The 17,055-nt window shown below is 42.7% G+C and overlaps 1 protein-coding gene across 1 annotated transcript in view; it reads right to left on the bottom strand.

Moving 5' to 3' along the window:
• DYNC1I1 (dynein cytoplasmic 1 intermediate chain 1) overlaps positions 1–17,055 on the bottom strand; it is a 170,863-nt gene that overhangs the window by 25,093 nt on the left and 128,715 nt on the right. The window contains exon 15 of the mRNA XM_026036269.1: positions 13,934–14,078. Coding sequence (XP_025892054.1) covers positions 13,934–14,078 — 145 coding nt within the window. The remainder of the gene's footprint in view (positions 1–13,933; positions 14,079–17,055) is intronic.

The raw sequence follows: 17,055 nt of genomic DNA, 5'->3' as shown, positions 1-17,055 counted from the left end.
GGCGCACACGCCGCCCCCCGCAGCCGGGGCGTCGGAGGCAAGTCCGCAAGCGCGGCAGAAAAGAAGCGTGATTCCCCGCCATGAATTATTCATCGCATCTGGCTTGTCTGATTTTTTTTTTTTTTTTCATAATGGCAGCGCTAATCCCCGATCAATTAATGGGAAATGAAATTTAAATGATAATGAAAACTCCAGAGATAAAGGGAATTAAGTATTCTCGCGGCTGGCGACAGAAACSCCAACAATGGGATTTTGTAACCGTCTCCGTGGCCCCTCAGCCGCGGCCTCGCACCCGCCTGACACACTATGTACAAATCCGACACATTTTTGTAGCCCCTCTCCCTACCTCAGGTTATTTTGAGACCTACCTCTGCTCATTTTGCAAAGGAAACTCCCTATATAAATATTAGCCGTGCCCGCAATGCAATCTGTGGCTGTAAATCATTTCCCCCCAAACTGGGGTGACTGATTGTAATTATTCTCTTTTTGTTTTTCTTCTTTCTTGCGTATATTATTGTTTTTGAACAATGGAGCCGTCGGGTTAATCTCCACAGCTCGGCCCTTGCCAGTTTTATTTTGTGTCCTCCTGCACTACATAACGCGGCGCTTGATGTTTGGGCTGCAAAACGACCGCCCCACACACAGGACAGTCTATACGCACATGTGTCCCTATAGACACATACACACAGTATTTGTACACCCATGAGGAGTCCTTACTGCAGTATCGTACTAAGTGGTATTGAAATACTTGTATTCATCATAAGTATTATAAAACTATAAAATATATCCAAAGGTTTAATTACATGACTTTTGGGGTTTTTTTTTTTGGATAAAGTACBGAAAGTGCAACAGCATTGAATTCTATATGCCAGTTTTTCTTAGACTTGGACCAATAAATGGCACTTTGGTTGCAGGWTCAGGTCCCAAATGTTCATAATTTGTCTAATATTTTTGCATATTTCCTAAGAATACTGATCATTTTGCTTATGTGGCAACAGAATGATATTTGAGCTTGAATTTATTACTTGAAATTTAAATAAGATTTTTATTTCTTCTACAAAGCTGTAGTTTTGAAAAAAGGAAAAAGAAACGCACACACACAAAAAAAAACCCACAAGAATATTTTCTTACCTAAGCAAGACCTGAACCTGCAAACACATATGTATCTGCTCAGTGTGTGATCAGTACCAGCGGAGTTACTTGCATGTGTTAACGACATTACTTGCAAGCTCGTGCTAAAGCGTTTGCAGCATTGAGGGCCAAATGAAGACCAAGGCTCTCAAGAGGTGGAGGCACTTCATGGGAAATGAGAGCGTATTTCCTCAGGAAACTGAATTTTAGAGTGGGGCACACAGATCTACAGCACCTATCTGCTACATTGTACATTTTCACCAAAAACATCTAATTCAGTTCAAATATCTTAATACTGAATAATTTGTTAGGTGGCCAGTATTTTTCTCATACATGGAAAAATGTACTGCACATACAGCGCATTAATATGAAATGTCATGGGAAAAGTTAAAAAGGTCCATGCAAGTACAGGGACCATTAAGATATCAGTCAAACCAGAACAGATTTCAGTCAATATTTCCTTTTTGTCCACATACCAAAGCTTGTTTTGATCTGACCGTGTGTGTGACACTTTCTGTGCTCTTTCAGTTCTGCCAGGCTGTTTTCCAGCTCGTGCCTAAAGAGCAGACATTGGAAGGGAAGGGCCAGGAGATGTCATTCCAGACTGAAACYTGCTGCTGATCTGCTCTACAATCTCAGGCAAATAACTTTGGGGAATGTGCCTCAGTTTCCCTTTTTGCAAAGTGAAAACACTTCTTGAAGTGCTGGGGACTGTGGCACTGCAGATACGCACGGTGTTTTTACCATAACAGTGGAAATATTCACAGCTAGATGTGAAGCCAGGGGAAAATCTGTACGACCAGAATAATGTGGCCTTTTAGAAGGATCTCAGACATGGAAGGAGCAAGACACAAATAAATGAAACAGGGTGTGAAGCAAGAACTTTCCACCACCACCCAAGCAGGCCAAGCGAAAGGCGAGATAGCACTGCAGTTTGGTTGGAAAACTGCGAGGAAAACTTATCCCATCGCTCTACCGAGCACTGGTAGCAGGACTGGGCTATCCATCCAATCTCCTTATGTTTTGCACCCTTTAACTGGAGGAGACTGTAAGAACAGCTATATGGGCTCAGCCTAAAGATCCCATCTTGCTTAGCATCCTCTCTCCCCTAGTTAATGAAGAGATAGCGCCCTTCCTTAAAAGCAAACATTTCATCTTGGTCTCTGTTTATCCCCTGAGTGYAGTTATGCTGATTTCAATGTGAAGGCTCGATTTGAAAGTTAAAATGTGCATATAAATGTTTGCAGGAATTACTTGCAAACCTGTTAACTAAGGGCCCAGATCTGCAGACTCTTTTAACGTAAGCATTTATGCATAAGGACCAATACCAACCACTTCTAGAAAACGGTAAAATGTGGAACATGTAAAGGTCACTTTAAAGCAGTTTTAAATTACCAAAAAATCAGACTTACACAATCTATGACAAACATATGGCTATTATTATAAAACAGCTGAAATTTAAACTTGATGAGCTTTCATTCTTAAATATCAACCCATTCTGTTATTCAATAGAACAGAAGAAATAGTTGAAAGCAGTATCTCAAGACAAACTTGGGCCAAATCTCTGCATTACTGGAAAAGAGTCTGGGCTAAAAACCTGGCCTGATTGAAGTCAAGGAGATTGTGCCATTGTATTGAATAGGATAAGAAGAGTGTTTAGAGGAAAAAAGAAAAAAATAGAAAAAAAGAAAAAGCCCGTTCCAAGACATGTGTTTTTGTCTCATTTATTCAAGCATGTGTCTCCAAAATGCATTGTTCGCCCTCAGTGTTTGTTTACAGGCATTCTTTAGCAGAACAATTCGGAGTGAACAGCAGATTCTAAACGCATGGGAGCTGTCTAGGAATTAACACTTGCCTATGAAATAATAAGCTCACCTAGCTAAATACGACATGTTGATATAAAAAGGTATTTTTTGCACATATAAATTTGAACAGTCTATTCCACTTCTTATTTGCATAGAAAAAAAAAAATCTTTAATCCAGAAGGCGCCACACATAAATTAGCTAATTAACCATATATGTGTGCATATTCACAGGCTTTAACTAGCATCTGACTTCTTAAAAGCCACGGAAAAAGCTATTGGCTTTGCCTCTTTCTGAAGGAAGTGCTATACATGTTGGCACTATTTCCATGGGTATCAGCTCCACCTAAAGGTACTTGCCCAGGCAGTGCATTCAGCAGCGTGGATGTGACACTATTTACTGAGCACTGTCACTCCGTTTTCATTTGCACTCCTTTATGCTTCATTCTGAAGCCAATGGGACAGATCTTTAGTTCTGGCTTAGATTAACAGAGATTATCAGCAGCTATGCAGGCAGTGTGGTACTATAAATTGATTTAATTTTTTTTTTCAGGTGTGCTGCAAACATGACTGATTCATTAGTCTTTGGCATAGAAACTTTCCAAACTGGCTGATGTGTTTATTTAGGCTCAAGCCCTTAGTCTCAGGCACCTGGAAAGAGCCATCCCAGAGGGTTCCTCAGCAGAGTGCCTTCAGTTGCATCTGACTCTTGAGCAAACTGGGGACTTGGGCTCTGGAGGAGGCAACTTGTATAAATAGCCTTTATTCATAAAAAACAAACAAACTACAAATAGAAACAAAAAATGACATCACTTCTGGCATAGATATCATAAAGCAAAGCCAATCTTTCTGTATTTAAGCAAGTGTAAAGCTGTCAAACTGACAAGAAGGCAATACAGAAGAAATCAGGATAAGGCATGAGTTTGTGGGACTAATGCTCAGGTTAGAATCTGGCCTCCTTGGGTCTTTCACTATTTATAGGTGAAGGCTGCTCAGTCCAGTCCTCTCCTTCTTCAGAGAGATAATTCTGCTGAGTCCAGGCTCATATCTTCCTTTCTAATATTGCCAATTAGCAGCTGTTTGGGGTTAAAACTCCTATCTGGGMTTATATTATCTTGAACTGGGGGAATTGTGTTTTTGTTATTATATCTTGTAGTGGGGGAATAAGTCCACAGACTGGCTTGCTGGCCCTCTTGAAATAAAGGAAACACTATCCTTTACTGGGCTATTGCTCCTCAAGTCTGTAAGTGTTCACTGTTAGCTGCGTGTTAGATACACTGCACTTATTTTGCTTACAATGCATGGAGGAAAATATCCCCAAACCCTTAACTCCCAAAGAAAGCAGTGGGAATGGCAGAAATTCAGCACCTCACTAAGTTTTGTTTCCCAGTATATGCTCCTTTCCTGTCATTCCAAAAATGGTGGTGCCTGCATCCCTCTACAAAAGGTCTTACACAGGCTGTCAAGTGATTAGATCTCTAAATGGCATTTTGGGCAAGGGAACWGGCTTTATTTTTAGATTCAGTAGGGACAGGAGGAAGAAATAGGTGTGGAATGATCCCTAGATATTGTTCAAGGCCCTGTTTTATTTAAGTACTGTGGTATTACTAAACTGATTATTTTTTGGCATCCTACAGGTTGCTGACAGTCAAAGCAGAAAGCTTTTCACTGGTGGCAGAGAGATGGTGAAACTGTTACCTTTCTTAATTGCCAGTAATTTTTAGAAGTCCAATATCTTTGCATAAACATGTGGGAATTATTATAGCTGGAGAGTGGGATAAAGGTTGGACTGAAAGGGAAGGGGGTATGAGAGCAGACCGAGTCTGCAGATAACATGCTGATTACATTTTTGTAATCAAAAGCGTCATGGGTGAGCTTACATGAAGGAAGCAAAGGAACAAAGTTTTGATGATTGGCACAGGCTGTTTGAATGAGAACAGACCTTAATGCCTAATAGTGTGGCAAGGAGAAAAAGAATGAAAGAACTTGGGAAGTCAGGTATGCCCTGACGTTTAGGGGAGGTGGGAAGTGAGAGAGCAAAGCTCCCGGGGTGTGCAGAGGTAGCCTGGAAGTTACACTGACAGGTAGGCTGCTCATTTGGTTAATCCCCTCGAACTGTTTGAGGCCATCTGCAGAGGTGTAACCTGTGCAGGCTATGCTGCTAGACTTAAGGTCTTCACTTTGGTCTTCTAGCTTTCTTCCATCCTGCCTTCCTACTTAGTCAACAGAGAAAGACCCTTCTACTTTCTCAAGGGAAAAAATACAAGTGCACATTAGCCGAGGAACTATTTTCAGTGAGTTTGATAATACATGTGCATTAGTTGATCATGAATTCTGAAATGTAGATGAATTAATGAGAAGACATCTGCTTGCCACAGATGAAGTTTTCAGTGTATCAGAAGATAGGCAAGGCCTCAAAGCTACAAAACAGGCTWAGGAAAGACTAAATGCTGAGACAAATATGCTGGGTTAGTTTTTCCCTGCTTGCTTTCTCCCAAGGTCCTACTGGCCAGGCTGGTCTCTGCTTGTTTTTAGTTTCAGATTACCCTGTTTTATTCCCAGCCCCTTGTACTCCACCCTCGCTACGGTTGTATCTAGTGGTTCCTACCATTCAAGGTTAGCATCTTCTGAGCCACTCGCCCAGCCTATTTCGCATCAAGGTGGCTGTTGTGTGGGCAGTATTGAGAGAAGCCTGTGCAGGTATTAACCATTTGCTCCCTATTTCCGCAGATTTCTGATTTCATTGCTAAATATTGAGCAAGGTTTCTACCTTTGGTTTAAAGCTTGCTGTAAGCACACCCTTATTTCTTTCTATGCTGCTAACTGTGCATTTCAATSACCAGATTTCTTAGAAAATATTATCATTTTCTTCTGTAATTTGTCTCTCTTTTATTTTTTTTTAAGAGATTCAAACCACTACAGAAGATCTTATTGTCTCAGACCATCTACTGATATGCAGTTATGTTGCTCATACTCCTGCTTTGCATAATATTTGTCTGGACTATTTTAAAGAGAAGGGCTTGAGTCCTTTTCAAAGAGGACTTGCTGAGAAGTACGAATCGGATATGGCTTTGCTGGAGAGGAAAAGAAAAGAAGGATTCTTCCTTCTGCAAAAAGAAGAATCTCCAAATCCTGTTTAGATGTGAAATCCTGAAGAAGAACCGATCTGGCATTCTCCCTTCACAGGTTGCTGCCATTTCTATCCCACACAGGTGAAGAGGAGACCCAGGGGGCTGTTTTGGGGGAAGCCGGGGGCTCTCCTGTCAGGCAGGAGGGCAGCAGTAACTCTGCCCCGTGCTGAGGCCCTTCTGCTGGAGGCAGTGGGGCAGGGTCCCGGGGCTGCTAAGGGAGGCAGGCAGCTCGGGCTGCTCACCTCCCCGTTTACACAAGACCTACCAGGTGTGTGTGCCAGAGCCCAGGGACAACGCTCCAGGAGAAAAACAAAAATCTTAGGGTAGCATTTTACTGCTGCGGCAAAATTAAGTGGCTCCCTTCTCCAGTATTTAGAAACATGGGAGTCTTGAGATCCTTTTCCCTGCTTCCAGTGTCTTTCGTGGTTACGTTACAGGCCTGGCAGGCCCTTCCTTGTGATTCAGATTTGAGCACGGAAAATACTGCATGGAAAACCCAGCATTGCAAGGGGAGTCGGAAGGACTAGGCCTCGGAGCAACCCTGCTGTTCCAGCTGCCCCGTTCCCCCTGCTGGGAAGCGCAGGCACGTGGGGAATACTGTGGAGTGCCCAAGAGAGCGCGGTGCCGAAGCGGCGCCCGCTCAGCAGCGTGGAGCCGGGGCCGCAGCCGCCAGCGCCGGGATCCCTGCAGGGCAGGCCCCGCTCAGCGGGCAGGCCCCGCTCAGCGAGCAGCCGCTCGCAGCCATGGAGGAGAGCTCCACCTCGCAGGAGTTGCAATACGGCCCTTTTTCTACCGATAACAAAGCACAGAGGAGACTGCTACGTGAAGCAGGTGGGAGAACGCTGCCATTAGTGCATGAATCCTGTGTTTTATATATTGATAATTTWCCTGGAGTGTTTTGCTGTTCCGTCTGAGCCTGGTCGCTCTGCATAATTCTGCAGCGGAACAGGCAGTGGGAGGCTTGAATTTTGATCTGAGGGAAAAAGGGATCACGACTTTCTTTTGTACAGATTATAGGAACTCCTGAAATCAAATTTTCCTTTCCATATGCAAATAAAGCTTTCACTGGCTACAGCTGGATTTGTGAAGGTTTTCTGAAGTAGAGTTTAGCCCAGTGAGTTTTTCACAATGGCCTCACTAATTTAGGCGCCTGCTTTATTTTTTGTGTGCAGTTCTTCACGAAATGTTTCACAAAGAAGAAGAATGGTTCACATGAGCAAATGAAATATGTCTGTCAGCTGAAGCGTATTTTCCTGTCACTTTTCAAATATGGCTCCACTGAAAACCAAAATCATGAGAAACATTTCATGTGAAGAACTTGGGGCTGATTTCAAACCACCTGACCTCACTTTGGTTTTGCTCTTTAAAATTACCTAGAAAATACCATAATCTTCTTTTTTACACAGCTGGATGCGAGCCAGACCTCTGGCTCCAGAGGTAAAGGGCAAAACTAAAAAAATCCTGTCTGAACAGGCGACTCCACCCTCTTGCCAAAGTCAGCTTGGCCTTTTGACAGAAAGTGAGTTCTGAAGCAAATCCACTCACTGCCTTGTTTTTGGACAAAACTCAAAGTTCTGAACTCGCACCACAGAGACCACTTCCATGAAATTCAGCTTGCTATTTTATCTCCCTTTGTCCTTCTCTGTGATCAGATAAAATTAGCAGTGGGGCAGTGATTAATGAGATAAATCATTTCAATTACTTTTATCAAAGAAAAAAGCTTGCACTGGAAAGGAGTGTGGTCAGAGGAAGGGGATTGCCTCACAACTGGGTTCACAAAGTCTCATTTTTTAATCTAGTGCTGGGGGGGGGGCAACCAAAATAATAGGGCTAGAAATTTTAGCCCCACCTAAATCAGCGGTAGGGAGGAAGTAGTGAAGGATTCCATAGAAGAAAATAGGGAGAAGAGTCTGTATTCAGTCCACCTACTCCCCAARCAGACTAACACTGTGCTCTCCCTCACGAAATATTATTTCTTTTCCTCTTGATGTTATTTGCTACACTTCCCTAAACTCCTAGAGTCCTATTCAGATCACTCCCCAGGAGAGCAGAGATGGATGTAGATTGTATCCAGATTCAGAGGGGTGTTAACTGCAGAGCCAGAGGTCTTGATCCCCCCATCATTTGGCTCTCTTCTGCTTGGGGATGTACATGCAGCCTGCTTGTGTGCAGAGCCAAGGGGCAGCTCTGTGTGTGTGTGTAATGGTTTAAAGAAGCACTTGTGTCAATTCTGTCTCCTGACTGCAGTTTGGCAGATGATCAGAAAAGGGTAGAGACCCCAGAGCTCAGAAGTGATGCCCCATGTGCCAGTTTAGATACGACCTTAGGCTTTCAAAATGCAAGAAAACCCACTAAAACTCCAACAACTGATCATGTAAAGCTGCCAGACCCTGATTCGTCTATAGCTGCAGAGGGAAACTGTGGTAGTACATCCAAGGGTCATCCAATGAATGTATGGTATATTTATCGGTTCCTTCTATATCTGCATTATATATATTTATGCATTACATATGCATTACTTCTCTCCAGTGGCTGCATAGAGAACCAAACTTTGGAAGCCCTAAATAATAAAGGATCTAGGAGCATTCAACTTCAAATGCAATAGGAGACATTGAAAGTGCATCATCTATTAAGGTGAAGGGACTGAACATGGCCCAAAGGATTTAGGAAAGCACAGAAAATAACATCAAGATGAACAGGTTCAAGATTGAAAGTAGTAATACTTTGCAAATTTTACTGAATCCAGCTCTCACTTATGCTTAATGCATGTAAGACAAGTYATGTGACTAAAATTTGAAATAATGCCAAGAATTTTTTTTTTATTAGTTTCAGGAAAAATTATGAATTAAGGACCTGGTCATGTAAGTTCTGTTTACCCACTCATTTCCATATCTCCAAGTCCCCCCAGATTTCACTTAGGAGCATTATTTTTAAGGCCACCGACATACTTTATGAAAACTGCTTTTCAGCAGTCCATTTATTTCACTGTCATAGACCAGTCTGATCCTGTTACAAACTGGAGAAGCAGGGCTGGCCCCAGCTGGACAGAACTGGTTTTCACCAGGAAGCGTCAGCACATTAAAATCAAAGCTTTAGTTTGGGAAGATCCTCCTGTCAATGAAACCAAAAGAGTTCAGAGGCACAAGATAGAGCTCTGAGCAAAATGGCAAGGTCTTCACAGCACTTCCTCCCCTGAGGCGAGACACATGTTCAGGTCCTCCTCAGGCAGCCTGTGCAGCGCGGCTTGATGCCCAAACCGCTGGCGTTGAGAGCTCTCCCATGGAGCTCCTACAGTCTTCACAAGTAATTAGGCATTTGCTAGAATGGGAATATCTTCCATAAGACAGCAAAGTGTTATTGGAATATCTTCCATGCTAGATGCCTTTAAGCACTAGCCTCGCTGTCTCTAACGTAATCACGGTAATCGCCTGCCTGGGACTTCTCTAAATCAAGTAATTAACATTCCAAGTAGTGTTAAAACTTTTTTTTTTTCTTAAACAGAGAATTCACGAAGTTGTCACAGTGATTCTGCTAAGTTTACTGTCCTTTTATCATGAGTAATACTTGACGGTGTCTTTACTTGGTTCTTTCTTTACYTGGTTCTTTAACTTCAGTTAATGCTATTTGTAAACATAAGAGGTTGTCACTCATTCACGTAATTTGACTAAAATTATACTAGAACAAACCAGTAACCAGGTATCTTCATATATACTGTTTATAGTCTAAAATATAGCGACTTGTTAATTTTAAAATAAGTGTCAGTCTGACTGTTATTTTAGCAAACTTTAAACTTTAAACATTGCCATTTTATGAGAACCTTTTCTTTTGGTGACTAATCCACAGAGCCGTGTAGTGCTCTGATTCATCTTGCTACACCAATTCCCACGACAGAAGGTTTGTGCTAGCAAGTGGATCACATCAGATCCCATCAGCCAGACTTTGGGGAGGGGAAGCTACCTGTCTTTAGCAGCAGCACCACCACGTGCATCCCGACATTGCTGTAGTGATAGACTCCCACTTGACCTCTGAGGATAGTGTTCAATCTYTAGATCATCGTTATATGCTGGTAGGAAGGTATCAAAGTACAAGGTAAAATCATTTATTCAGAGTCTCAGGTAGATTGAGTCATACCAAGATAATCAACCAACAGATGAGTAAGAGAAACAGAAGGTACATAGCCCAGAGATGTCAGTTTTGCTGTTTAAAATGTTATTTTCCAATAAGCACAATAGACTGCAGACTGGAACAACACAGGACACCAAGAGAGAAAGCAAGGCACGAACAGCATTAGGAAGAAAAAGCAAAAGGAGAGTGAGAAGAAGCAGTTACCACATGTACTAGAAAGGCAGAAAAATGAGCAGGGGCACAAAAGCAGGAGTCCCTCAGTGAGGGCACACGTGCCCTCTGGCTTGGTTAGCCCTTGCTAAGGGTTAAAAGGTGCTCCCACGACCAGTCTGCCCATCTCCTTCCCTGCCTTTGATTATAGCACTCGCTACCCTTACTTAAAGGTTAAACAAAGATAAAGGTAAGAACGGATAGGGCGCTACAGCAATACTCTTTTTGCACGTTTATTCCAGTCTCTCCTCCTCTGCTGCCCATCTAAGCATCAGGCAGTTCCTCTCAATGGAAGGATAACAGAGAAAGGAGACTCTCCTTGGGAGATGTGGGAGGGATAGAAGAGTTGACAAAATCCAGCTCTCTATCCAGACCTTTATCAACTCCCTCATCAGCAAAGAAGCCATCCTCAAGCTTTGCCTGAAAGGAATTTATGTTCTGTGATCCTCTAACAATTTCAGGCTAGCTTCTGTCCCTTGACACGGTAGCTAAAAATTTCCACTCCACACAGCAATTGCTGTAATAATAACAATACTTACATTTCATTATTTAACYTCATGCTATTCCTACATGAGGATTAGTGCTTAATTAATTAACAACACTTAGCATTTCCACTTAGCACTCTACCTCTTCAAAGCACCGTACAGACAATATCTAATTAACGGCAGAGCTCCCCAGACACTTCACATCAAGACTTTCCTTTGGCAGTTCTGCATCCAAGACTTGCTCGCATGGAGGTACAGCACGAATCAAGGCAAAAACCCTATGGATTTCATCAGGTAATGCCCTGGATATCAAGTGACTATCCTTGCAAATTATTTTTCTTTTCTTGCTCGTTCTGTCTGCTTACCATGCATCCAAGGATCGAATTATTGGCTAATACGATGGGTGATAATGTGAACCTTTTATTAGTGTTATCTACAGAATCTTTATTCTTCTGTCAGTGAAAACCTTGTTCTCAGGCACCTGATTGAACTGCCTTTAGATGGAAAATGTGTTAACCACCAGAACAGATTATAAGATGGCAAGCCAGAGTTTTTAAGGGAGACGCTGCTTTCAATCCATCAGTCAAATGCCTGCTATGAAAGTTCCTTTCTTGTAAGCACCCCAGGGTGCTATACAACATCAATAGGCAATATAAACACAGAGCTTTTATGGTTCACTTTACAATTGGACATTGACTCTGAATCTGTGAAATGGAAAGGAATTGAATTTTATGACCAAAGAGGATAATGTGCACAGGATTAAGTAGACAACACTAGTAGGAGCAGGAAAGTAATATGTCTTTGGATGCTTGTAGGGAGATTAAACCTACAAATAGGAAGCCAAAGGTATAAAACAAACTTTTGGTAAACTCTCACAAACCTGCAGTAGCGCTCTGTACTGCAGATTAATCCAATATTTTTTTCAAGTGATCACACACCCCGATGGGCTTATTCAAAGCCCACTGATTGATAACAGCATGTGGAATGTTAACTGCAGTGTCTTTGGGCCCCAAATATGCTTGTGACAGTGCTTTTGCAAACTTCATAAGAGTTTAAAATAAAACCCAGGGCTTATTATCCCTGAATAGAATTTCATTTAAGCTGCAAATGGATCAGACTCTTATGGCCAGACTCAACCCCAAGCTGGGTGTCTGATGCTTGCTCTGCACTCTTCTGAATGTCTCTMTTAGGAATGTATGAACTTTTCATCTTTGTATACAGCTTCATCTTCTATTATCCAATATTTCCTTGCCACCAGGTACCACTGTCCTGTGCTTCCTATCTCAGACACCAAATAGTCCAGACAGCCCCAACCAACCCTAGCCTGTGTTCTCCATCACTAGGCCATTCTCCATCCCTTTCTCATATTCGCCACCTAAGGCCCATTCCAGCCTGCCTACAGCCACTGTCCAGCCCCATCTGTGGGAGCCTTGCTCCACTGACTGTTGCTGGTGTTTATGGTTACATGCAAATCATGCAGACCGTTCTAATTGCTTCCTAACAAGTTTGCTGAAAGGTACCACTCAAGGCAAAGCTGACAGCTGTGGTCACTGAAGTTCAGGAGCAGACAGTTATTTGGTAGCACGTGCGTTGGATCAGGCCATTAACAAACACATTAGGAAGCCACCATAGGGGATGATTGCAGTTATTATGTAGGTGGCTGTGCTGCTGTTCAGAGCAGCAGCCTGTCACACAGCCCCTTGGGAGCAGTTCTGTATTTACATTGCAGTGCACTTGTGCCCACATCTGCAAGCCCTGGTGTCCCTGGGGAGCACACRCTCAGGTATTTCCCGACGGGATCATCGGTCTCTACTGGAACTATGTTGGGTGCAGCTCAAGATGAGATCCAGAGACACAATCTAGACAAAGGCCTGACATTTGAAAGGCAGATCCCTACTCCACTGCATGTCAAAAATAACCATTTAAGATGATTTAGACAATTAGAATATTAACCTTATTTTCTTTTTACTCCTCACTCTTGTTTTATTCAGCCTGAGCAATGAAACAGGCTGGGCTGTTTAATCTGTCCCACATTTTTCACTCATCCTGTCATTATCCTGTGTTCAAGTGGTTCTCCTGGATGTTGTGTTTCCAGAGTGTCACAGGACTGTACATTCATTTCTATTGCTCACATGGGCACATCCACAGAGCAGTCAGCAATAGATTCGTGGGGATGATAGGGGGTGCTCAGAGAAGAGCATGTGAAGTGGCAGTACGTGTTTTCTTGCCTCTATTGGGAAGTCCAGCAGTCACTGGGACTATTTATACTTTGGGCTATGACAACCTCCTGCGGCAATGAATTCCACAATTTATATTGACTGCATTAAGCTCTCTACAGGCGCTGCTTCTGTTCCTTCATCAGACAGAGGGGTCCCTGCTGCTGTACTATCATGCTGCACACTATTAGTCCTAAAATTCATCCAGAACAAGGAGTGTTGGATGGATTGCTTAGTGAGTGGCACTGTGAAACATCTTATATCCTCCCTAGTGAAATTCTTTAGGGTCAAAACTGAGGTGCAGGCCRGTTGTCATTACCTTTATAGGACAGGGTACACTCCAGTGTGACTATGGATGACACAGTTATGCTAGGGAAACTTACAATTTTATCACTAAACCCACTCTAAGCGCAGTTTTTTAGTAATGCAGTTCATGGGATCTGATACAATGACAGTTTAAAATTCGAAACATTCCTGACAATGGCCTTTTCACACATAGGCCATTTTTCTAAAATGAGAAGTACTGTATGGCCCCAGCTAGATGAACTGAGTGGCTTTATGACAGCGAAAGTTTCCGGCCTTGATTTAACTGTGAGCAAAAAAAAGAAAAGGTCTTTTCCTGGAAAGACACTCCTCTGCCCACAGAAGAAAGTGCCCTGTATATAACCAGTTGCAATTCTGTTCAAAGGGCTTTATCATATGATCTCAGCCTGTTTTGATTATTTTTTTCTCCCCAAAGGGCATCAGCAGTTTTCCAAGGACAGCCTGGCCTCATGGTCATAGTCTGAAGGGCACTAAAATGTGTCTGTCTCATCCCAGCTTAGATTTCTTACCTTTGTGGTCCACAACTTGACTGTCCAGTCGAATGATGATGTGACAAAGAGATGGGAGAAGTCAATTGGACCCACTGCCATGTGGCAATTGATTCCTGTGACAGGTCCCTGGTGGCCTTCAAAGATTTCACCAATGCCAGCTTTACTGCAGGAAGAAGAGATATTTGCATTCAGAGATTTGGGGTTAATACCAGATATCTTGCTTTACGCTTAGATTTCTGTTTCCTTTCAAATTTCTGTTTAATTGGTAATGTTCTTTCACTGAGGTCTTTTCTGGAAAAGCTTTCTGCTGTGTACAATCAATGTTCAAGATCCAACATGTGGAGACATTCTCTTCCTTCTGAAGACATGCATTACTGTCTCTTATATGACAATGTCTTCCTCTGTGGCTTGAAGTAATACTTATGAATAATTATAAAATAATTACATTATAGCTTATAGATCTGAGTAAGTCTTTATCACAAGCAATAGCCCTTAAAATAAAAAAGTGAATATGTCAATGACTTGTTGACAAACTACTTCTTTCCCTCTTAAATACCTAAAATAAGTTTTCACAGCAGTCAGCCAAGTCACCAGGAATCCAAAACCTTTTCACCAATTGTGAAGGAACTATTCACATGATCAGGTCACCTACAGTCATTAGAGAAGATTCCATCAGCAAGAAGCTAGAACAGTTATTAGGAAGGAAAAACACAACACAGTGTAAGAGCACCTACATGCAGAGTTTTTGTTCCTTCTATAAGCAAATGGTGCCAAATCRGTTACTAGTGCTTCTGTATAAGGGAATGACAAAATTACCCTTTTAGTTACACTTAAGGCCTGAATTCTGCTGCCATGTTCTCTGCATTTTGGCCCAAAGATCTTGGTGCAAAACACACCTCTTCCTTCATCCCCATCTTTTTGTTGTGCCATGCACAAAGCAGGGTATGTGAAGTTCTGGTGCATGAGGAAGAACACCTTGCATGTTTCTTCAGTTTTGCCACAGCTTTCCCCCCCCCAAAAAAAAAGCATCTGGCTTTCTGCTGTGCTGAAGCACACAAGAGCCTCTCAAAACAGAATGGGCTGATACTACAAAGCTCTGGCGGAGAAAGGCAGGAGCAGGAAAGGTGTAGATTCCTCAAGGAGAGGGCTTGCTAAAAAGGGGGGAGAACAAGAGGATCTGACAACTTCCTTCTCTCGTGAGGGACAAGCCAGGCATGTTTGAAAGATTAAACGTGAGAAAAGCCTTTGGGCGTGTTTCACTGATCCCAGCAGCCTAAGACTAATTCAAACCACCAGTCACCATGCAGCCTATCAGTATAATGCCTAAAAAGACACAGTATTGAAATGATGTTAGCAATCAATCAGGTTAAAATGAAAATATTTTAAGTAAGATTATTTTAAAAATATAGATAAAACTGTACCTGCACAGTATTAGGAATGTGCAATAGAAGTGTTGCAATCTTAAACAGTGTAGCAATGTCTACATGTTCATTACAAACAAGAAGTGTGATAAAATACGAATTCAGAGAGTATGGAAAACTAGTGAGGCGTAGGGGCAAAATTTAAACCTACCAGTGGAATGTGGAAGGGTTTGTTCTTTAGAGAAGGCATTTCAGCAACCTGAAGGATGAAACTACTAACAGAAGCTAGCAGAGCACACAAGCTTCTTGCAGCTCATTCTAATAAACAGGAAGAACTGATCTTCAAAGTGGCCTCTGATAGTGAGAGYCTCCTTGCTTCTAACTGCATCCTGAAAGAGTTTACAGGGTGCAAAATAAAGAACTGGTTTAAATCATGGAAGTGGATTAGCACCTTGCTTCGCTTAGAAGCTGGAACASAACACTCAAGCCCTTCTCATTAAGAGACATGTTATGGAATTTATGGGAAAAAAAAAAMCCCAAACAATTTGGCTATCATTCTAAATGATATTAGAAAATACTCTGCTAGACTAAGCTTTTCCCAGGTCACTTTATCAAGATTTACATTAGTGGCCTGTCCAGACTACTGAGACACGGTATCTGCAGAAATACAGGGCAGAGGGGCAGAATATTGCACAGCTGGACGTTGGCTGAACAACGCTGAGATAAAACTTACAGCAATGCTCTGAAAATGATCTTAGTAGGCCGGGGTGGCCTAGCTGAAGGAGGCAGAAAAGCAGGACAGGGTGCACTCACATTTAAGGGCAGAAGAAGAGCCTTTTGGTTGTGCAGAGCCCTGCATGTCACAGTCCACAGCTCATAGGAAGCATGGTGCACTTGCAGCAATATTTRGAGTGAGAGTCTCTGCTCCATCCTCACTGCTGGCCTCAGCTCTGGCCTCTGCACTTGGAACATCTCAGAGCTGGTGTGTTTTCCCCAAGCTTGCCTCCACTACCAAGAGGTTTTGGGGGCAAGGAAAGAGCTTTGACCTTTTATATATATATATATATATAAATAATATTGAGCTACAGTCTGGGCATTCAATTTAAAAACAAAGGGATGTAAATACACTGTGTAAGAGAAGCACAAAGCACAAAGAGGAGAGGGTCAACCCAAGTCTTCCTGGCACACTGCAGCTYTGTCTGCAGTAACTAATGAAACAGACGGCAGCGCAGACTGGGGCCTTGAGGCCAAATGGGACCGTGTGTTCTCTGTCTCTACAGCACACAAGCTTTTGCCCTCCCAAAGAGGGTGACTGTACCCAAACTGCCCCCTGAGAAGGGACCCCAGCACTGCTAGTGCAGCTGCCCACAGTAGTGGGTGGCAGTGCTAGGCAGAGTCTGAGTGCACAGCCGCATCGGGATGCCCTTTCATCTGGGCCCACGTGGCCTGCTTCTCACAGGCAGACGTGTCCGTGATTGCTTTTCTCTACTCCATATATGCCTGTGGAGACTGAAGATGAAGCGAGGATGGTAAAAAATAAGCAAGTGGATTACCATCTCTTACAAGTGGTTTAGGCCTGATTACCCTTCAGCAGCACTGTCTCCTAGGACCTGATTCAGCCTGCCCAGACATAGACATCTGCATCTGAGCTAGCTGTCTAGACTTCCGTTATAATCACTGGTGAGAAAGAGGCTTTTCTCAGGTGCCAGTCATCTCATCTTCAAATAGACGCCTGAAAAAGGGCAGAGAAGTCCTAAAAGTAGTTTTGGCTCCCCACTG

This window comes from Nothoprocta perdicaria, unplaced genomic scaffold (assembly GCF_003342845.1).
Source record: "Nothoprocta perdicaria isolate Ctin4 unplaced genomic scaffold, notPer1 scaffold_174, whole genome shotgun sequence".
Lineage (NCBI taxonomy): Eukaryota > Metazoa > Chordata > Aves > Tinamiformes > Tinamidae > Nothoprocta > Nothoprocta perdicaria.
Note: the sequence above shows the minus strand (reverse complement) of the source record. Positions and strands in the feature narration are given on the sequence as shown.